The 24215-nt window shown below is 40.9% G+C and overlaps 1 protein-coding gene across 8 annotated transcripts in view; it reads left to right on the top strand.

The window, feature by feature from the left end:
• The window catches only part of camk2d1 (calcium/calmodulin-dependent protein kinase (CaM kinase) II delta 1), a 113814-nt gene that overhangs the window by 64005 nt on the left and 25594 nt on the right, over positions 1 to 24215 (top strand). Inside the window, exons 8-15 of one of the 8 annotated variants that reach the window (XM_044097127.1) lie at positions 2676 to 2759; positions 4107 to 4201; positions 8735 to 8857; positions 8964 to 9047; positions 9191 to 9233; positions 16473 to 16510; positions 17429 to 17488; positions 22663 to 22707. In XM_044097127.1, the coding sequence (XP_043953062.1) occupies positions 2676 to 2759; positions 4107 to 4201; positions 8735 to 8857; positions 8964 to 9047; positions 9191 to 9233; positions 16473 to 16510; positions 17429 to 17488; positions 22663 to 22707 (572 nt within the window). Of the gene's footprint in view, positions 1 to 2675; positions 2760 to 4106; positions 4202 to 8734; positions 8858 to 8963; positions 9048 to 9190; positions 9234 to 16469; positions 16511 to 17428; positions 17489 to 22662; positions 22708 to 24215 lie in introns of all 8 variants that reach the window. The other 7 variants (XM_044097126.1, XM_044097131.1, XM_044097129.1 and 4 more) reach the window with 7 other exon arrangements.

The raw sequence follows: 24215 nt of genomic DNA, 5'->3' as shown, positions 1-24215 counted from the left end.
ATATAGTCACATCCAAGCTTTCTTCTTCCATACATTGGGAGGACGGCCTGAAAAATTACCTCTGACTATCCCAGTGAATTTAGGTGCTTCTTCAAATCTATTGTTATGTGCGGCTCCTAACAAGTTATAGCTGTCAGAAGTTTGCTAATTTGTCACGTTCCTAATGCAACAGCCCAAGTCATTTTTTCCCAAAATCGCTTTAGGCAAAACATGATCACCTCTTTCTTGCCAAAAGATGATTTAGGCAACATAAAAAGGAACACTTTTTTACTTAACTTTTTGTCAAGTAAATCTTAGGCCATTATTCCATTCTAAAAGCAACTCATACTGCTCCATTCCTGGGCCCCCTTTAGTTTGAAGTTCACAGGACAATGGTACCATATGATTAGGGTGGAGCTACTGGTGTCACACAACACTGTCCATTGATAGGGAGACAGAAAAACACAATTACTTGTGACAAACACAATACATACCAGTGCAACATATTTGTTGTTGCACTACAAAGACGTCGTGTTAGGTGTTTGGCTTTAACCCCATCATCCCAATCTCATTGAGGGTCCAACTGGTAGTGGAAAAACTCTTCTGAATACGCTAGTCCATAACATGGCGTATACCTCCCAGTGCCGTACCACTCGTTTCCACTGAGTAGTATGGCATGTTTTCAAGTTTTCACGTGAAACAAGGCATTAATAACCCATTACTTCTGAAATCAAAAATTATTCCTGATCTGCTCTCAGCAGCCCTATTTTCACATTGTCCAATGGGGCCTTTTCAGGCCCACCATTTAGAGCAGATCTTTGCCTACATGTGCCAGGGCCAATTTGCTCTACAAAAAAGAAATCCCACTCTCATCGATACCAGGTGGAAGCACCTGTGTGGGTGGATAATCATATGTGTAGAGATAAGTGTGCTTGTGTTGTGCGAGTATATGAATTTGTCACCTGGAGGTGCAATGTTGTGAGAATGGTAGAGAGGCTGCTACACTAGAGATTACATGCATATGGGCACAAGAAACCCGCCCAGAGAAGTCAATACGCCCCACACAGACCCACGTCAGTGTGGGGCGTAGCTACCTCTGGAAGGGATCAGCAGCCTCCAGATCAAAAAAGCATAAGGTGAGATGTAGGGCACCAAAACCTCAACTCAATCCCCACAGCTCCACAGTCCTCTGCACATTCCCCAGTCAGCTAGGTTTCTCATTGAAAGCTTGAGTAGCAGCACAGTCAGCCAAAAAAGACATAGGTTGAGGATTTTTGTATTTACCCAAATAGTAATGTTCAGAAATATTCAAGTTTGAAAGGGGCAGTATTATATTAAATTATCTTTTTTGAGCTTTACATCATGCTACAATTTTGTCCCTTCATCATAAACATATCTGGAGTTTTGCCTTAATTCTTTCATGCATGTTTGAGAAATCCATTCATCTCCATGACAACCATTCAACTTTTCAAAACACCAATTGGACCTAGCTCCACCTTCAAGGTGCAGCTGCTCCTCAGAGCTGCAGTTTCCGAGCTTCCTCCTTTCAGAGCAGTCCTCCCCTGCAACTCCTTCAGTTCCACCAGGTGTTTGCCAAATGTTGCAGGCAAACACCTGCTGAGCTCCATATACGAGCTACTTTTCAATGCAACGCTGGTAAAAAGACATTAAAGGGTTAATAGAGGAGCCATATTGTGATGATTCCCTGAAGCCAAGGTTTCAAAAAGAGCAGGAGTTTTTAAAGAGACAGAAGCCCAAATTCAAGGTGTTAAATTTTGAAGTCAATTTTTCTTAAGTCATATTTGTTATATATAGCCTTTTTATAACAGCTGAAGGTAACAGTTACTTGATGCAATGCTATAAAACAACATTATGTGCCTGGAAAATGCATAATACTGACTATTTAAAGGACGTTGGTAGATTATTGAAACTGGGTAAAAATGAAGAAACTTGACGTAACAGAAAATCAGTTATTGAAAAGAAAAGAACTTGCTACATAAGAGTAGTTATAAAAATAACCTCAGATTGATCACAGGAAGTTGCAAAAAAAGAAAAAAAATCAATCCAACAGCATCACCACCAGGAATTAGGTGGATTTGAATATGTGGAATTGATCATCATCGGCATGGGTACATGGACATGGAATTGTACATCAACACTGCACATATGGAAACTATCTGGTTTTCCTCCATAAGATGCTTTTGATAGCAATTTATGCCAGTTCTTGGCTTATTCCTATACCACTGTATTAGTTTATTTAGCTTTCTGAAGGGCTTAGGCGTGCCACAGCTCCTGACGCTCATCTCAGATTCCTTTTGGCTTCACTTCAGAACGATTTCTCTCTCCCCATTCTCTGTAGACCAGATAAATAATTAGTCCAATCCCTGAGCACCAGTTTCTAAGTGGAACCATTTCATGTTGTGTTCTGACTTTACTGTAAGTTGCGTTGTTCTTTCTCTTTGAGTGAAGGTACTCTGAGGCCAGTTTAAAACTAGACTGCATGGTACTGATGCTGAGCCAAGGGCTCTACATGGTGCTAAGTGTTTTCCTTTCTTCCAGCTTGTTGACCTCCACTTAACCCTAACCCTAACCCCTGGGTCCTGTGAACTACTTGTTACTGAGAAGTTTTTAATGAACTTTCTCACATGGCAGATGGCCCAGTTTAATGTTGATGTCTGTGTGTTTGTCTGGTTCAGGTTTTGCTGGTACACCAGGGTATTTGTCTCCAGAGGTCCTGAGGAAAGATCCATATGGCAAGCCTGTGGATATGTGGGCCTGTGGTAAGGTTTTCTGCATATTTCACTACTTTATTTAGGAAAACACACACACACACACACACACACACACGCACAGAGACATATATACAATTTCATAGTGAAATTGTGTGTAATAGAATCATATCATTACTAAAAAAAAGTAATAATAACAAAAAAATCAATTCCACTTGGCTCCCTAGTGGAGCCCTAAACTGCTGCTTAGTTTACCTATGCTTTGGGTTGGCCCTGCTACTGTATGTCTTCTGTATGTCTGTTACGTCTGTTCTGATCATGTGAGTCACTTTGGGGTTCTGTTCTCACAGAAGTCTAATTGCAGTTCCATCATTCAAGTATAAACGACCAAACAGAAAATAATATTTCAGCTAATATGTTGAACTGAACATCAAGAGCAGCTGGTGTGTGAAAGTAGCCATTGACAATAAATGGATCAAATACGTCTGAGATTTTCTGCACTGTAATGATAAAACACAGCCGTATCCAGCTTAGAAGGTGATTGTGCATTTTCACTGCAATAATTTCCATAATTTACAGTTTCAAAGATACAACACAGCTAATGTACTGCAGTGGAACAGCAGATGACTGGGTTGGACAGCTGAATGCAAATATCACAATAAATATGTTCATAAATTTGATTGAATGAGCATTACATTTAGAATAGCTGCACTTTCTTTCTGCTCTGTAGATTTGTGTGTGTGTGTGTGGGTGGGCGTGTGTGTGTGCGTGTGGGTGTGTGTGGGTGTGTATGTGTGTGTATGCCCAGTAAGCTCTTGAATTAATGGGTGCTGACAGCCGCTTCACACAAGTCTGATGGGCCAGCTTTCCTGGGCCTGAGATGTACCACTCACTCATTCACTCACTCACCCAAGCACACACACACACACACACCCACTCTGTTGGACACACTTGTGCTGACCAACTGAATCCACAGCATCAATAGCCTTTCATCTTTTCCTGACAATCAGCTGACCAATCAGAAACATCACTCCAGGTAGCACATTGATCTACGAGCCTGTAGGGCAGTTCACCCATTGAGCGCGGTTGTCCTTTGATTATACACCGTTCAGTCGTTTCCTGCTTGGATCCTTTCACTATGGCTACTAAATAATTAGCACTGTGTGCAAACATCAGAATCAAGGGATCAAATAATAAGCAGGAAATATGAAGAATTCTGCAATAAAATACACTTTTGAACATGAATTATGTATGATTTTTTTTTTCTTGAATGCAGTAAAGTCTACTTTAATCACACCTTATCCAGACTTACTTTTAATTTATGCTTTCATGTGCAAATTAACATGCACAATAAATGGAGCTGTGTTTCCACTATCTTGTTTGTTTTTGTGTTTTTAGGAGTGATCCTCTATATTCTGCTGGTAGGATACCCTCCGTTCTGGGATGAGGACCAGCATAAACTGTACCAGCAGATTAAAGCTGGAGCTTATGATGTGAGTTTTACTCTGAGGGCTGTGTGTGCTTCTGTGTATTGTAAAGACCAGGCCAAGGTTCAGAGCCCAGACCGCATCATGTTCTTCCTCTCTGCCTGAGTATTTCAGGGCCAGCTGCCAGTCAGTGATGTTGAGTCACGGCCTGAAAGGAAGTTGACCTAATGGAGGATTTTTTTTTTTTTCCAACATATGTTTACTTATTTCTGTATGTTAATATAGACAAAGACGCAACCATACAGTAACATCAACATTAACATTAACATTACCCCGGCTCAGACATAAAAAAGGGAAAGAAATGAAGGCACATTATTGCAATATATTATGTAAGGTTATATGAAAAAATAGAACAGTGTAGTATAAAGGGGTCCCAAATATTATGAAACATATTTTCTCTACTGTGCAATTTACTAGTTAGAAAGTCCAATGACACATATTCAAGAACGTCCTTTGCCTTTGTGTTTTGGATGGAGCCTCATCTCTTATCCAGTTGAAGAGGACACGTTTCCTAACACAGAATGGAAGCGTCCTGTACAGGTGTTTTTCACAGGTCTTCTTAAGGCTGTTGTTCGTCACTCCCAGTAACATATACATTGGATTACACTCAGTGCTAATGGAAAAGATCTTGTCCAACTCTTCCTTTATACTGTACCAGAATACTTGAATTTTCCTACAGGACCAAAGACAGTAAGTTAGATTACCCACCTCTATTTTACATTTGGGGCAAAGTGGAGAACAGTCTGGATTAAATTGGTGATGTAGATGGGGAGATATATGGGCACAATGTAAAATTTTAAGTTGAATAGCTTTAACCTTATTACAATCACTCAAATATTTAGCATTCCCAAGCTTCATTCCAAGCCTCATTGCTGATCTCCATAGCTAGCTATTTTTACAAAACAGACTTTAAGAAAGTCTGTTTTGTAACCCCCAATTTTTTAAATAAGCTATAACAGGTCTTAATAGAACTTATAATTTTTGAAATAATTGATTTTCTCAACCAGAGACATATTGGTTGCTGAGCATTGTGTTCTTTAAAATGTCGTCCCTCACCTGTAAATACTGAAAGAAGTCATGTCTGTGAATATTATATTTGGTGATTAACTGATCAAAGGACATCCAGTTTGATTTATCCATTAAATCAGAAAGAACAGATATACCTTTTGTTGCCCACACTCGAAAGCCAGAGCCAGAAATTCCAGGTGGAAAAAGTGGATTATTACAGAATGGAGTGAAAAGGTAAGACCTGCCCTCAAGCTTTTGAATTATTTGCCAAGCTGTCACAGTAGATAAGGTGAGAGGGTCACTATAACACATTTTAAAGTCTACTAAAGAATAGTACATTTTTCACAGGGATGTTAGACATGGAACTCTCTATATCAAGCCAGAGAGAGAAACTGGTTTCTGTATCCAATCAGGAGCTACCTGTATGTGAGCACTAAGCTGATACTTTCTTATGTCTGGGAGGTCAAGACGGTCTTCTGTGGTTGGAAGACGAAGTGTAGATATTCTGCCCATATAAAGGAACTGAACCAGCTATTTAAAGTTTTAATGGTCTTATGTGTAAAAAGGATTGGAATCATCTGTATTGGATATAATAACCTGGGTAGGACGTTAATTTTCAGAAGACCAACACTGCCGAGCGAAGATAATGGTAAGGTCCTCCATCTCTCCAGGTCCAATCTGACATGCTCAAAAGGGGGATAAAATTACTTTTATACATCTGGTCAACAGCAGGAGTGATACACAAAACCCTCTGGGGACCACCTAAAAGGGGAAAGGAGAAGGAGTCTGTGGTTTTTGTTTCAAGATGCCTTGTGGCATTACTTCTGATTTGTTGAAATTGATTTTATAACCTGAAATGTCACTGAATTTATTGATGGTCTCAATGAAAGAGGGTATGGATGTTTCGGGCTGAGTCAATACCACTAGCACATCATCAGCATATAGGGTGATTTTATGCTGTCTTTGTCCAATGGTTAGGTTCTGCAAGCGGCTCCACAGTTAAGGCAAAGAGTAGGGGGGGAGAGGGCAGCCCTGCCTAGTCCCTCTCAAAACATGGAAGTTGGGGCACCGCAACCCATTTGTAAGAACCGCTGAGCAGGGATTATTATACAAAAGCATAATCTATTTTATAAAACTCTCGCTGAGGCCAAACTGCTGTAATGTAAAAAACAAATAGGGCCACTCGGCACGATTGAATGCCTTTTTGGCATCGAGAGAGACCACTACACCAGGTAATGATTTTTGATTAAATATCTGAATTGTGTTAAATGTGTCGTTATTTGAGTTAAGACACTTAATGAAGCCTGTTTGGTCATTGTTGATTAAAAGAGGGAGTATACATTACAGACATTAGCTCCTTAATAGCATCCAATAACTCCCTCCTTGATAAGGGACAATCCACCTGTTCCTCAGTCAGCTTAGGGAGATTGAGAGAAAAACAAAAAACCTGTATCATTATATAATTGAGATTTGTAAAGGTTTTTGTAGAACTTTTTGAAGACATCATTAATAGCTACAGAATCAAAAATCTGTTTTCCATTTGAATTTTTGTTCGAAGAAATAGACTGTGAGTCAGACTTCTTTTTTGTTAAAAATATGCTAAATATTTTCCAGGTTTGTTGCCATGTTTGTATAACCTTTGTCTTGCAAATCTAATTTTAATGTCTGCCTCTTTTGTCAGTAGATGGTCCAGTGATGAATGAAGTGATTTCCTTAAGTTTATGTGTGGAGGATTTTTTTAATATAGTTTTCTTCTGCAAGCTCTAGATTAGATTCTAAAATTGTCTGCCGCTCAGCTTGTCTGCCTCTTTTATAACTTGTATAAGAAGTATTGAGACCTCTTGAATAGGCTTTTCTCCCAAAGTAATGACGGATTATCTGTGGAGGGTATATTAATAACTCAGAACTGTTTAAATTCTTCTATAAAATAAGTTATAAATTTCTGATCAGAAAAAGTGGAAGAGTCGAGGTGCCAACGTTTATTTTGAGGACACGGGTTTCCGATCTTACAGTTAATAAGGACTGTGGCATGGTCAGATATAATTATATTACTGATCGAACTGGACATTATCTATGATAATATACGGTTTGGGACAAAGAAGTAGACAATTCTTGTATAGCACGAATGCACTGTGGAGAAAAATGCAAATTCTTTGTCTACCAAATGTGTTCTCATACATCCACATAGTTCAGCTCCTGACATAAAGTGATGAGAGTTTTGACCTGGGGAAGAAGACCTAACTTGCCTTGAGGATATTTATCCATAATTGGGTTTAGGTGGCAATTGCAGTCTCCTCCAACAAAGGAGTTCTTGATATTTAGGTTCACAAGCTTTGTGAAAGCAGTGGTCATAAAGTCCCCTTGGGGTGACCAGGAGGGAAATAAATATTCAAGATTGCAATTTCCTCCTCATATAAAACACCTCTCACTATGACATGGTGACCACCATCATTGTTTATGCAGTCAATGGCCTTAAATGGGAAATGCTTACTAATTAAAATAGCTGGGCCTCTGCTCCATGATGAAAAGGAGCCCCCACTGGTAGACCTTGCTAGAATTTTCAGTTCTCATTTTTATACAATTTGAGCTGTCGGACGAACTCACAGTGCGTAGATCTGCAGACGCTACTGGATTTATAAAAGTTATTGAACAGTGAAAGTGCACTTGATTTATCGCACAATTTCATTGGACCTCTGCAAACTACTCATTAATTTGTTTGGTCTATTTTTATGAGGCAAAATGTTTTTGGCAGCATCAAAAAAACACACATTAGCTGCACCTTAGTATAGACCAGAGTGTTCAAAATGTGGGGAAAAAAGTAGCAGTAGTTCAGTATTGTATTTTAAAGGATAGCTAGGGGCCGTCGAGATAGCTGAAATATCAATTGATTGATACTGCTTCCTGCCAATCAGTTCCCTGTAAAAGTCACAAACCTACTTGCAAACGTATACAGCAGATGTCCACTTTGACTCCATATTGAGAACACGTGGGCCTTTGAGGAGTGAAGGACACCCGAGTATGTTGAGACAACAGGAATCTGCTGCTGTGCATGTTACATAACTAGTTGTTTCTAGCAAACCAAAAAGTGAACTGGGACTTGCCCTTGCTTGACCTGTACCACCTGCCTTGAATGTTCATTATAAATGTCCAGAGAGGAATCAGCCGACTTGTGCGTTCTCATTCGAAACAGGCACAAAAATTTTTGAATCTAACTCCCCTTGGGCAGTGGTCTCAAGCTGCAGTCCTTGAGGGCCAGAGTTGTGAAACTTTTAGATGTGTCCCTTGTCCTACACACTCGAATTAAACGGCTACACTGCCTCACTAGCTTACAGTCCATTTCTACACAGCTCTGCTAATGAGCTAATATTGGAGCAGACATCTAGTTGTTTGCATTTCCTTTTAATTCATGGAATGCACTTTGAACTGCCTTGTTGCTGAAAATGTGCCATATAAATAAAATGAAACCTAAGAAATGAACTGAAGACAGGGATTAAATGTGCATAGCTGATCTTTACGTCTTCTCCCTAACAGTTCCCCTCTCCAGAGTGGGACACGGTGACCGCTGAGGCCAAAGACCTGATCAATAAGATGCTAACCATCAATCCAGCTAAGAGAGTAACTGCTGCAGACGCTCTCAAACACCCCTGGATCTGTGTAAGTATCATAGATATATACTCCTCAACCTCCATGACTCAAGTGGAGCTTGTTATCTGATTTCCCAAGAGCCACTTTTAATGCCATGTCGTCTCTGTATTCACAGCAACGCTCCACCGTGGCCTCCATGGTGCACAGACAGGAAACAGTGGAGTGCCTCAAGAAATTCAATGCCAGAAGGAAACTGAAGGTAAAGGTCTGCTCTGAACTTCTGAACAGGCACTGTTCACTTTGCTGCTTCAAATCAGAAGTGTTTTTTTTCCTGAAATAGATGTTTAGATATTTTCCAGGTCTTGTCTAACTAAGTTTTTTCTCACTCATTGTTTTCTGAAGGGTGCCATTCTGACAACTATGATTGCCACTCGCAACTTCTCAGGTAGGACTGAAAGAGTTCAGAGTAAATTCTGGGTAAAACCAGAATTCTTCTCTGCTCTATCTGTAATATTGATTTCTCTGAAATGCTAGAAGAGCTGGTTTTGAAGGTCCCCATCTGTCCTCCGTTCAATTGCTAAAAACTCTGAGCAAATCATTACAATCTAATTTACAGATCCCTTTCAAAGGGCAACCCAGCAAGACACATTGGGTGTGGAGGTGTGCCGATCGATTGGCTACTGATCATAATCGGCCGATTTCCGTTAAAAAGTGTATGATGGGAGATCGCTGATCAATGTTTCTTGTTACCGATCACCAAAATCAATCACGTTTATCTGACTTCGCAGCCTGCGTGTGCAGCTCATCTCCTTTTTCCTTCACACTGCACAAGCACAGGGCAACAAATCCTAAGCGATGTGGTGTGGAACTTTAACGGTCTGAGAGTGAATGGGGACGTTTGCATGTTGTGGTAGAAATCTACCTCGAGAGTGAAGCACGTCACAATGCATCAACACAATCTAATATGGCATTTCAAAAACAAATAGTTGACGGAGTTTGGCTACATCGAGGCTCACTGCAGGGAAAAAAAGACATCCGGATCAGCCAGCCAGCAGGTAAAGCAGCGTACAACTACCAACACTCACCTGGATTAGCATCACGGTCAGAAAGCTAAACAAATAGCCCAAAAAGTAGTTCAAGTCAACGAGCTGACGGTGTAAGACGCTGGTTCTGCTCCCGCTGTCGAACCGTCGCTGCTGGTAGTAATATTTCACAGACTTAACACCACTCAACCTCCACCCAACAGTGAACTCTCACACAGAACGTCTGCTCTAAGCTGCAGCATGTCACTTAAAAAACAAACAAAGATTTTAGATGTATATTAAAATATGTCTCTTATATCTAAATTAGGTGAATTTGAATGAAATATTTGTGATCTATAGCCAAAATAAGTATGTTCAATGTTCTTAGCAGTGACTTTCGCTTTTTTTCCCTCCTTCTCCTCTTGTCTGGTAACATTTCTCTGGAAGGTAAGAGTCTTTATTGCAACTAGTACTGCTGTGGTTTGGAGGCATGTCATTCAACAGTCATTCTGTTGTTGGTCATATCAAGACAAAAAAAGTAAAAAAATACCACTAAAATCTACATTTCTGTGTTTTAATTAATTGAATAGAAGTGATTATAGTAATATTTGAATATAAGGAATATATTTATACGTATATCAGTATATATGTATAAATATTATGTAATATCTATACATATAAATATAAGTTGTACAAAAGTCTTTTGTTAGACTTTTCTGTAACAAAACCTCCAGTTAGCATCAAAAATAATGTTGATATAAGTTATTTATTGAAGTGATGTAGCTGCCCTTTGAGGACCTCTGCAAACTCATTAGAAATGAGAAATGAAATAGATGGAAGGCCCATTTTCTCTCAGATCTGCAACATTCCCAGAGTTTTGCAACCATGCTCACTGACAGCAACAGCAAAACTTCCACCTAGAAAAAAGTCAGATTATTAGCAGGAGAAGGAAGTTGACTCTTAATGCCTCTTTACTTTGACCTTTTTCTGGGGTAAATTTCTATTCTGGTAAATTCAGGGGAAATGAAGTGAAAATAATATTTGTCCTAAACATTTTCCTGCTTCCAGGGAAAAGTTTCTACTGTGGAAATATTCCACATATTCAGGGACAAAGAATTTAAAAATGATAGTAATTTCTCACAGCCGCTGTTTTACTTTCTTTATTGTGTAGATTTAAAAACTCTTTTCTCTCTGTTTCTGTTCTTATGATTTTACTCATGAATTTGGTGCCATCTTTTTCATGTTAGCTTTTGTTGCTGTCACAATCTGCTCCATTCCAACCACCGAGCACCAAAATCAGTCAATTGTCCTTCTATAATGTTCTGTTTTAATCCTGATGTTTTACAGTTGTTTTACTCCTTCATTGTTCTATGGCAGTACCAGTGGTATGCTAATGCGCTAATAAGAGTTAACCTATTGTTTAGGGCTTTAGCGTTTTTGCTAACTTGAAAGCGCATTGTGCACTTAGCTCCCCTAAATACATTTCTCTGGTTAAATTTTAAAGCGGTAATATACTCGACTGCTTTGTAAACGTTCAGTTGAATGAAGATTGAAATGAAAGCTGTGTTGAAGTTTTCTTTTGGTTATCGACTCTTTAGTAGATGGACATTTATATTCATGCTCTTATTTTCAAGTGGATGAAGTCTCTTATTTTCCCTAATAAATTTATTTCAAACAAGAAACATAAATGAGCAAAATAAAAATACATTAGAGAATAAGACACAAACTGGAGTACGTTGTTGACAATGTGTAAGCACATCACAACTATAGTCTCAAGAATGACAAACAAAAAACATACTATTAAAATAAATAGCAAATTTTTTGCACATGTGCTAGAATCTGCCTAACAGGAAGCAGAAAAAGCATTTGACATGGTGCTGTTAGAGGAATTGCGATGCCACAATAAAAGATCATTAAAAACAGCATGCTGCGTGACTACGACACACTGACACACGTTCCACCGAGGAACACACACATAAACTTTATGAGCGCAGACACAGAGCCAAACAATGTGTGTTGAGATGCAAACACACACTCATACATACTTCTTTCTTCACAAATATTTATCATTCTCACAGCATGCTCAATGCACACCTCTAAAACGCGACATAAATATTCACACACAGAAGAACAAGAAGTTATACCTGCAGTTCATATTGTGCTGCGCAAGAAGAGTAAAAACTGTAATGTTTAAACTTGACTCATAGCTTAAAAAATGATTCTTCACAGGGGGTTAAATATGAATAGTGATACAGGTGAAGTTTTTCTCCAAGAACAACTTTCCAGTTTGATTGAGAAGTCAGGTGCAAACTGCACTGAGGTAAACTTTGAGATTCAGCTGCTTTAGCATGCTAGGCGGCCAATGAGGCTCCAGATATCTGCGCGCTGCCAGCCTCATGCCTTGTTCAATGCATCAACTATATAAACCCTTATTCGGGAAGAATTCTGTTGTCTCTACCGGCCTTCTTCTTCTCTGATTCTGCTGGTGAAATGCTCAATGCAGCAACGACCCTACAGTGCAGGGTTACTGGTGTATACAAAAAAAATTAAACTATTTTTTTTTTTTTTTTTTATAAAACAAGCAAGGCTTGTTTTATAGACTTGTAGTACACTGGGAGAAATCCTGAACTCTGCAATTTTTCCCTCATTTTCCCTCAAATGTAGCAGGGTGCCCACCCTGACGCAGACCGTAATTGGCCAACGTTGAACAGACTTTGCGTAAATGTGTGTGTGCATGTAAGCCTGTCCCGATACACAATCAGTTAAAAGTGTCAACCTCATTTTAATTATCGGCTCTATTGTCTCTACCGGCCTTCTTCTCTTTCTGTTGATGACACTGAATGAAAAAAGGCTCAACTCCGCTGCTCTCCACTGACCCTCCCTTCCTCATTTCCTTAGTGTAATGCCCAGCGCACACTACATGATCTTACAGCTGTGGCCCATTTTTAAAATCTGACAGATCACACATTAGCCGACAGAAATCCTAGGTATAACAGTTCAGTCGGGTTCCATCGTGCTGTGTGGTGTCCAACATCCATCCATCTTCTTTCGCTTATCCGAGGGCTGGGGCGCGTAGGTAGCAGCTTCAGACACTTCCCTCTCCCCAGCCACTTCTTCCAGCTCCTCCAGAGGAATCCCAAGGCGTTCCCAGGCCAGCCGAGAGACATAGTCCCTCCAGCGTGTCCTGGGTCTTCCCCGGGGCCTCCTCCCGGTGGGACATGCCCGGAACACCTAACCAGGGAGGCGTCCAGGAGGCATCCTGACCAGATGCCCGAGCCACCTCAACTGGCCCCTCTTGATGTGAAGGAACAACGGCTCTACTCTGAGTCCCTCCCGGATAACTGAGCTTCTCACCCTATCTCTAAGGGAGAGCCCAGACACCCTACGGAGAAAACCCATTTCGGCCGCTTGTATCCATGATCTTGTTCTTTCAGTCATGACCCAAAGCTCATGACCATAAATGAGGGTGGGAACGTAGATTGACCGGTAAATTGAGAGCTTCACTTTTTGGCTCAGCTCTCTCTTCACCACGACGGACCGGTACAGCGCCAAGCTTGACGGCAAGACGCTGCCCCAATCCGCCTGTCGATCTCCCGCTCCCTTCTTCCCCCATTCATGAACAAGATCCCGAGATACTCGAATTCCTCCACTTGGGGCAGGACACCCCCCCTGACCCGGAGAAGGCACTCTACCCTTTTCTGGCTCAAGACCATGGCCTCGGATTTGGAGGTACTGATCCTCATCCCAGCCGCTTCACACTCGGCTGCGAACCGCTCCAGCGAGAGCTGCAGATCACGTCCTGATGAAGCCAAAAGGACCACATCATCCGCAAAAAGCAGAGATACAATTCTAAGGCCACCAAAACGGATCCCCTCAACACCTTGGCTGCACCTAGAAATTCTGTCCATAAAAGTAATGAACAGAATCGGTGACAAAGGGCAGCCCTGGCGGATTCCAACTCTCACCGGAAACGAGCCTGACTTACTGCCGGCAATGCGGACCAGACTCTGACACCGGTCGTACAGGGACCTGACAGCCCGTATCAAAGGGCCCGGTACCCCATACTCCCGGATAACGCTCCACAGGGCTTCCAGAGGGACACGGTCGAACGCCTTCTCCAAGTCCACAAAACACATGTAGACTGGTTGGGCGAACTCCCATGCACCCTCCAGGACCCTGCTGAGGGTGTAGAGCTGGTCCAGTGTTCCACGACCAGGACGAAAACCAAACTGCTCTTCCTGAATCCGAGGTTCAACAATCCGATGGACCCTCCACTCCAGAACCCCCAAATAGACCTTGCCAGGGAGGCTTAAGAGTGTGACCCCCCCTGTAATTGGAGCACACCCTCCGGTCCCCCTTTTTGAACAGGGGGACCACCACCCCAGTTTGCCAATCCAGGGGAACTGCCCCCGATGTCCATGCGATATTGAAGAGTCGCATTAACCAACCCAACCCTACAACATCCATAGCCTTAAGGAACTCCGGGTGGATCTCATCCACCCCCAGGCCCCTGCCACCGAGGAGCTTTTTGACCACCTCGGCGACCTTGACCCCAGATATTGGAGAGCCCAACCCAGAGTCCCCAGGCTCAGCTTCCACAATAGAAGGCATGTTGGTAGGATAGAGGAGGTCTTCGAAGTATTCTGCCCACCGGCCCACAACATTCTGAGTTGAGGTCAGCAGCACACCATCCCCACTGTAAACAGTGTTGGTGCTGTACTGCTTTTCCCCCCTGAGACGTCGGATGGTGGAGCAGAATCGCCTCGAAGCCATATGGAAGTCTTTCTCCATGGCCTCTCCAATCTCCTCCCATGCCTGAGTTTTTGCCTCAGCAACCACCCGAGCCGCATGCTGCTTCGCCTGCCGGTACCCATCAGCTGCTTCCGGAGTCCCACAGGCCAAAAAGGCCCAATAGGACTCCTTCTTCAGCCTGATGGCTTCCCTCACTGAAGGTGTCCACCAACAGGTTCGAAGGTTGCCGCCACGACAGGCACTGACAACCTTGTGGCTACAGCTCCGATGAGCCACCTCGACAATGGAGGCACGGAACATGGTCCACTCAGACTCCATGTCTCCCACCTCCCCTGGGACATATTCGAAGTTCTGCCGGAGATGGGAGTTAAAGCTCCTTCTCACAGGGGATTCTGCCAGACGTTCCCAGCAGACCCTCACAACACATTTGGGCCTGCCAGGTCTGACCGGCATCCTCCCCCACCACCGGAGCCAACTCACCACCAGGTAGTGGTGGTGAGTTGGACACCACCACTACCTTGGACACTCGGGTGACACTTCACCCAAGTGTCCAAGATATACGGCCGCAGATCCAATGAAATTATGACAAAGTCGATCATCGAACTGTGTGATGGGTGTCCTGGTGCCAAGTGCACATATGGACACCCTCGTGCTTGAACATGGTGTTTGGTATGGACAATTCATGACGAGCACAGAAGTCCAACAACAGAACACCACTCGAGTTCAGATCGGGGGGCTTTTCCTCCCTACCATGCCCCTCCAGGCCTCACTGTCATTGCCCACGTGAGCACTGAAGTCCCACAGCAGAATATGGGAGTTCCCAGGAGGTGCACTCTCCAGTACCCCCTCTAGGGACTCCAAGAAGGGTGGGTAATCTGAGCTGTCGTTCGGCCCGTAAGCACAAATGACATTCAGGAGCCCTCCCCCCACCCGTAGGCGGAGGGAGCCTACCCTCTCGTTCACTGGGGTAAACCCCAACGTACAGGCGCCGAGATGGGGATCAACAAGTATGCCCACTCCTGCCCGACGCCTCTCACCTTGGGCAACTCCAGAGTGGAAGTATGTCCAGTCCCTCTCCAGGAGACTGGTTCCAGAACCAGAGCCATGCGTCGGGGTGAGACCGACTATTTCTAGCCGGAACCTCTCATCCTCACACACTAGCTCCGGCTCCTTCCCCACCAGAGAGGTGACATTCCACTTCCCAAGAGCTAGCTGGAGGGGCTTTCTGATTGGCTACCTGTCACATTTAACAGGCTGTGTTAGTCGGGAAAACCCCTGATTTAGATCGGAGCGCCACAACGATCTACCGTAACACACCACACACTACAGGATGATCAGTTATGAAATCATAAGAGACAATCTTAGAACGATCAACTTTCTAACATTGTCATAAGGGCCCCTTATGACTACCTGATGCAATAGTTCACACTACACTAACGTGTAGTGTGAACTATTGCATCAGGTAGTCGATGTGCCCATCTTCTCTATTTAAATCTAATAATTACTGAAGGTTAATATAGTATACAGACTTTATAATCTGCACTCTTTTGGTTGAATGCAGTATTTATTTACACTTTGGTGTTTTTATTCAAGTCATTTTTGTTAATGGAGACTGAGAATCCATTTTATTTTTGTTTTTTGGTTGTTTTGTTTATTTTATCAGTTCCAGTGTTAAATGTTCTTTTGTAAATAAAGTGTATCTATCTTTGGTTGGAAATCACATGCATTATTATGTCATTTCTATTAAATCAGTGTAAAAAGGTCTTCAAACAGTATTATCGTTTATCGTAATAATTTTTGAGACAATTAATCTCAGTAAAATGTGTCATTGTATGCGTATGTTGATGTGTGATAATTAATTTCAGCTGGTCGCTGATTTTCTCATATTGTTATTTTTGTCTTCACAGCAGCCAAGAGCGTGCTGAACAAAAAAACAGATGGCGTCAAAGTAAGTGCCCTACCTCTCCATCTTCATCACTTCTTGTTTATTCTCATAATTAACCCTTAGCACTCATTCACTATTGTTTGGCTCTGATAGTTTTATGATAGTGTTAATGAAATGGACATTCGGGTTTCCTTGGTTAAATCTGTCTGAGTGGCTGTGAAACCTTTTCCCACTAAAGATTTACTTCCACATGGTCACTCTGTGTTAGCAAAGGAAAAGCATCTACAGTGAGCACTGGGGAAGACGGCTGGGAATTAAAGAACTGATGATTGACGCCTTCTTTTCTGTCACTGTTCTCTCTGCTGTCCTGACAGGAAATGAAAACCATCCACTCATACTGAGACAGTGTGTTTTACTCACATGGCTGCTTCTAAAGTGGACTTGATTTCACCCATTTAGGATTGTGATGAGCCAACAGAGCTTCTCTTTGTCCAATCAGTACTGCAACCTTGATATTTTTCATTGTACAATGAGCTCAATTTAAAAAAAAATCTTGGTGTAGATGGTGTGCTTTAAACTGATCCTAATAGTGGAGCTCATTTCTTGTTTACTGCTTTTGATCGCTTTGAAGACATTGAGCACACTAGGCTTCTCCTAAATAAATCTTCCCAGATAAATTCAAAAGCACTAATTTTCTTTGCTGTTTTGAAACTTTTCAGTTGAACCACGTTTCACATCTGTGTTGAAGTTTTTTTGTTATTGGCTGCTAAGAATTTTTCAAGTAGTTAGACACCCATGCTCTTATTTTGAAGAAAGTGTAGACAGTTCCCGATGGTTGCCTGATCTGACTGTCAGTTTCCAGTCCACACACAATATCCCACTTTTTCCTTCCTTTCTTCCTTTTACAGCAGTGAATGTTTGGACACTAAGCCTTGTCACCTTTGCCCTGTCCTGCCTGTCTTTCTGTCCACTGTCCTCCAGATCAACAACAAGGCTAATGTGGTCACCAGCACCAAAGAGCCTGTCCCCTCTCCTGCTCTGGTACACTGTCTGCCTGCCTTTCTGCCTTGGTTGCTGCATGCCTGTTGACTGTTGCAGTTCACCATAACACCAGTCCTCTGTGCTCTGATTACTTTTGATTCATGTTTGTCTCTTCATTAGCAGCTTCAGTATGTGCGACATGGACCACCCGTATACTCCGCTGTACATTGGCTCCATTGTTGTTGATTCCGAGTTGGGGTTTTTAGGGTTTGGGGAGTCTGATATGACTTGCAATAACTTAGAAAACTTAATGCTTTTGTGTTCAAACTAAACTCATAACCAAGGTTGTAAGTAGACTATCCACCTGCTGGAAATAATCAAATTCAATGTCAATTTATTTTTAAGGCACTTTAAAAACAGATATTAACTACACTAAAGTGCTGGACATAAATGGGTGACCATAAACTACAGATAAAAACACATTAAACCACAGAGTAAAACCACAAATTAAAACTCAGGACAAGTAAATTACAAAGTCAGGCCTTATGGAAAAGCCAAAGATCACGAAGAAAGTCTTGGAGATAAGCTGGAGCTAAACTATTTAGAGCTTTAAAAATCAATCCAATAAGAAACTGGCAACCAATACAGAGAAACCAGTAATGCGGTTACATGCTTTCGTTTCTGGGTTCCAGTTAGGAGTCTAGCTGCGGCATTTTGAATCATTTAGAGATGCTGTAAAGAAGATTTAATGAGTTGTAGTAGTCTAAACATGTAGTAATGACGGCATGCATACATTTCTCAAAGTCTTTGATAGAGAAGATTGATTTAATCTTTAATAGACAGCACAGATAAAATAAGAGCTTGATTTCACTGCTTCTCCAGATTACAAGTGTCAAAAATGACACCAAGATTCCTAACAGAAGACTGATGAAAAGGAGTAAGGGAACCAAGAATTTTATCAGGTTTACTAGTAAGGCTCTTTTGTAAAATCATTATAACTTGAGTTTTATTTGGATTTAAGTGAATAAAATTTTGGTTCATCCATTGGCTAACTCATAGACTTGCAGTCTTTCCACTTTTTTGTCTTCTAAAGCTTTTTTATTTGTCACCAAATAAAAAGCCATCTTGAATGCATTCTACTTCAATAACTAGCTGACACTTAAATCAGTCTACACTGTAAAATGTAATAAGTTCACTTTACTTAAAAAAAGTTAGGAAACCGATTGCCTCAAAATCTTCAAGTAAAGTAGCTAATTCATTTTAAGGTGTTATTGCTAAAAATAACTATGTTTAGACCACTCAGATAATGACAGTAAACCTGAGTGCCGTTAACTCAAAATCATTAGTAAAGTTGACTATAAAATGTCAATTATGACTACTTCAAATTGTGAGTTATGTCAATTAAGCAGTACTCATAAAAATAAGTTATACTTACACGTTTAAACGTTCACATTACTTGCAAAATATCAGGAAACCAATTGCCTTGATATGTTCAAGTAAGATGAACCAAAAGTGTTAAGTTATTGGAACGAAGAGCCAACAGACAACAGTTTGAATGGAAAAAAATGTTTAATAATTGAACAAGTTTACCTTAAATACAAGTTTCTCAAGTGTGGTTACATACACACTAACCTGGAAACAAAGTTTTCCATAGACTTTTTTAGGGGAAAAAAATGACACGCCTTTTTTTCTAGGGTAGCCTTCAATCTAATATTGAATCCTTCAAATGGCCCTCAGCCTTTAAAACTTTGAGAATCCCTGCTTAAATGTCTTTGTTGACTGGTGTGAAACAAAAACTCAATTCTCAATACTAGAGCCCAACATTTATCAGAACATTGATAAAGTAAATAGTGAAGTAGTGAAGTGAAGTAATGTTTCTCCTCATTAACATAGAACCATTTAGCAGTCTGCAAATGCAATGATGCTCTCTCCAACAAAAAAAGAATCAAACAAGAAATAAAAATCTCTTTTCCAATAAGAGTAAAGGTATCAACGTTGATCCATAATGTCACATCACATTCACTCATTGCATCAGAAGATTTTTGAGTGATTGTATTTTTGGTTTTAGGGATTTATGTCCAAGTGACAGAAGCACCCTTTGGATGAAGTCAAAGGTGTACTTCAGTTGTTGAGGGTACTCCAAATTCAGAGAATAAATAAGTCCAAAGAGCAAGCACATGGCATGTGGAAGATTCCCAAGATCATTCATGACAAGACTTTCTTCCAAAATGATGGCAGTACTTGAAGACTGGAGGTGCAGTGAGTCAGTGGAGGCCTGCCTGTCCTCAGGAATGATGGTCAGGATCCAAATGGGGGTGTGAGAGACGTCTGGGTCTTGCAGTCCTAACAACAATAGAACAACACCACAATTACATATCAACATAACACTTCTTTAGGGTGACCAGACGTCCTCTTTTTCCCGGACATGTCCTACTTTTCAGACCTAAAAAAATGTCCGGGGGGAATTTAAAAATCGTTAGGGATTTTGGTCAACTGCCTCAAAACACATTACATAGCTTACAGTGCATTGTGATTACATTGCCACTCCGTTCCACTACTCCATTCCAGGTTTCTTTGTATGGCAAAGAATCGGTACTTATGTACACACATGTGCTACCGATTTCTTAATGCTACCGCTGGTTCTACCCCCACCCCCGTCTCCCCATCTCCACCCCGTTGCGCATGTGTGTCAGATTCTACCCCGCCAACAAAAAAGTGTCCTCCTTTTCAGAAACCCAAATCTGGTGACCCTACACTTCTTCATCACGGCTGCTTCTCCTACAGTTTACAGCTGTCCCACCTATGGCAGTCTACTCATCATAAGCCTTCTATAACAGTACAGCGGCTTTTTTAACCCGCCAACATCTTTATCCTTATCCCTTTTCCTTTTTTTCTTTTGCGCCCCGGACAGCTTTTTTGCTCTGCCGCTCCATCTTGTTGCCACTAAATAAACATGATATTTTCGACTGACGTTAGTCCCAGGCATCGCTAAATCATTACACATAAAGTTAACCTCAAAACCTGGACTTACGGATGAATTATACGGCCGAGATAACGAATATAAATTTGCTAAAAAACAGTGGGACTTACCGTGACAAAACTTAGCTGCAGCAACCGCCGTATTGTTGACAGTTTGGAGCTTCTTTCAAACAAGTCGTCACTCGTCAGTGTCCAATGCGCATGTGCGTTCAACGAGAGCTGCCGAATGATGCCGAGTTTTCTGCTGGTTATGTAGATGCGTTTTGCTCACTCATACCTCCAAGTTCAGGTTACTTGCTGCTGATGAGTTTGAGTACTTGCCTCAGTAGAAAGTTGTCTTTGCTAAGTTTAAGTTAGTATAGTCAACAGAGTAGGCTGGAATGAGTTCAGGTCACTTTTCTTTTTGAGTACACTTTACTTTTACATTTTACAGTGTAGGCTCTTCCTAATAACAGGCATATTCCATTCAGTGATGTCACAGTAATAATACATTTGCAATATATTATGCAGCCCTAGTGGTCATTTGATTTTTGTCTAAGTCAGGGGTCTCTAACCCTTGTCTTCAACATATTTTGTCCCGCAGGTTTTAGATGCATCCCTGCTTCAGCATAGCCAATCAGATGAATGAGTCGTTACCAGGCCTTTTGCCAAACTTGATGGCATTTCAAGAGGTAATTCAATAATTTGCTTGAGGTGTTAAAGCAGGGATACAACTAAAACTTGCAGGTCAGTAGATCTAGCATTGGAGACCACTTGTCTAAATGTAGTATATGCACATTATTCTCCTTTGCAAAGAATGAGTGATTCTAACCCTTACTGAATTCTCATGTGCCATTCTTACCACAGCTAGTCAGATTGCACTGACCATCAATATTTGAAGTGAAAAATCTTGAGTATCTTTAGGTGTTGTCACTTAACAATTTATGGGATACTTAACATTCTTTACTGGAAAAAAAGAAGAAAGTAAAGGTCAAGCCTTGAATTTGGGCATTTTTGACCAACATGTCAACCTTAAAGCTACAAAGGTGAACCCTTGTCTAAGCTCCCTTTGATTGTTCATAAATGGGTGGCCATAGAACAGTCCTCAAGTGTCCTTTAGCAAATATCCAGCTGGTCTACTGCTATAAAGGTCGAAACACATTGGTACCATTGGTTTCAACCAATGGTAAAGTATATGACACAAAAATGTCGGACACAGAGTCTAACATTTGTAGAGGTGACGGTCCTGTTGGATGGTCCCAGTCTGCAGTGGTCAGGCATCCCATTGAAAGATGCTTTCTTTCAGATTGATCTGGCAACAGGATGCTTGGGGATAAGAGGCTTGTAATTTGTTAGAATCTTGGAAGAGGTCTTCTATCAGTCAGAGACTGTACACACATCCAGAACACCTGCAGTCCAGGTTGCTGTTGACAATTGATACATTCATCTACAATTATTCGTTTAACCTTAGAACTATAGCATAGAACAGTATGGTGGCTTAGTCTGAATCTGTTACTTTTCTACCCCTAAGTCCACTCAGAGTTGGCTCGTGAACATCCTCTACATGTCTGTATCAGCACCTGGCCTTGAGAAATAATGAGGTCCAATTGAGACATCTAAGAATACTCTCTGCAGTAATCTGCTGAAAAAATCGACGTGTTTCAAGTCACATACAGTATATGGTGTCATCATGGGTCTGAACATCTTTTGGAACAGAATGCCTGAAAGCATGGTACTCCGATGCACCTAAAAGTGGTCAGCTGGTGATGTCTTAAACTAGGCCAACAACGTTCAACAAAGCACATAATGAAGACAATCCAGCTTTGCATGAGGTTGTTTTGTCTCAGGTGTGGTATGAAAATGCAGCCACAGTGAACAGGAAGTAGTTCAGCAGTTCAATGGACTGGACTGCCATTGGGTTCTCCTTTTGTTATCTGTATGACCTTTCGAAGTTTGAAGTGACATGTTTGTAAAGTTGTGTGTGGTGGACTGTTAGTTTGCTGTTGAATGCCTCGTGTGACGTGTGTTAACAGATATTCTACTGTGATTTCCTTGTTTCAAATTATGTTTAGTATAACAAGCTAATTAAACGTGAGGTGAAAATGATGGATGTTCTCCAGTTTCTACTCTCACATGGTTCCATCTATCAGTTCTGCTGCTGTCTTCCTATCTATCTCTTTGCCTGCCATCACATCTGTATATTAGTATTGCCTCCTAACACTATCACTTTGCACCAACCTGTTGCTTTTGTCCTGCTGTGGGTCTTTTCAAAATAGGAGCCTCAAACCACTGTTATCCACAACCCAGCTGATGGAAACAAGGTATCCAGCTGATCTGAAGCTGTAGTCTACTACTGCCCTACTGCTTAGAGCCAAGCTTTACTGTTGCTTCTGAACATTTTTGTGTTCTGTTGGTTGTGAAAATTTCATGTCATGTGAGAAAATAATGTCTGCATGCAAAACTGTTGCATGTTTTTTTTTTCAGTTTTAAATGGATTGTATTTCCAAAATAATTCATTCATTCATTTTATTGTCTAAATCACAGAATGACTCTCGCTTCCCATTTCAGTGTTCTTAAACTATATAAAGCTCTATAATGATGACATCAGTCTTATTTCGCATGTTTGGAACAACATGGGCACCATGCGACTGCATGAATACCAAACTGTTCCTGTTCAAATCCCTTTCAGATCAGCACAAGCACATCTACAATGTGTTGATCGTGAGCTTAGGCAGACATTTGGATCAATGTCATCACATATAATTCATAAACTCATAAACTGACATTGTGGGAACACATGCATGCTTGTTTTCAAACTTTGTGCTACGCTGTTACCTGATGGCATGCTAGGTTATAGTGTAGTATACATTAGATGTTGTTGTGCATAGTATGAGTGTTAATTGTCTATGCCAAATAAAAGCTTGAGACATATCACATCTCTCATTAGATTAATGAAATCATCCTTTATTTTATACTTTATTAAAACCACCTAATGTATATGCTTGAACAGGTGATACAATTTTCTTTTCATGATTTTGAAGTAACTTTATTATATTTAGTCAAACATTCAACTAATAGAAACTCTTCAGTACACCTTGTTTTAAGAAAATTGGTTGAAAACACCCATTACTTACTGTTTGATTCACATTTCTCTATTTACATGTTAATGTCTTGCATGAAAATATGTTATGAAACTAATCTATGTATAGATGTCAATCTATTCACAAAGCACTTTAAAAATGTCAATGTCAATGTCAAATGTATTTATATAGCACTTTAAAACAGGCATAGAACTGCACCAAAGTGCTGTACAAGAATGACAACAACACAAATGAATAAAAACAAAGTATCAAACACTAGTTCAATTAAATGCCAAGGAATAAAAATGAGTTTTAAGAAGCATTTTAAAATGACTATTAACTGTACCAAAGTACTGTATAGTTTTATCATGATGTCCTGATCAGGATTTGTTTTATGATATTGCTCAGACAGTTCCAGTCCGATGCTTCACATGCTCATGAACATCAGTCCCATGTCTAAATGGGATTGATAGGCTAGGTTAACATTAGCAGATATGACTCATTAATAAATAGGAATTTTTGCATCCCCTTGCAATATGCTTACTGCAATATTTGCTCATCTACTTTATATACAGTCACAAATGTTAATTTTAATTTTCAAATATATACATTTCAAGAGCCTCAGTGAAAACATGTTTATTCTCATCTCTTTGGTGCAAAAAAACCGATTGAAAATTGATTTATTCACTGTCTGTTAGTGCCTGTTTGTGTATGGTTGAGATGGAACTGCACATGAAAACGGCCCTTCA

This window comes from Gambusia affinis, linkage group LG18 (genome assembly GCF_019740435.1).
Source record: "Gambusia affinis linkage group LG18, SWU_Gaff_1.0, whole genome shotgun sequence".
NCBI lineage: Eukaryota > Metazoa > Chordata > Actinopteri > Cyprinodontiformes > Poeciliidae > Gambusia > Gambusia affinis.
The sequence above is the reverse complement of the archived record's forward strand: the minus strand, read 5'-3'. Positions and strand labels throughout refer to the sequence as shown.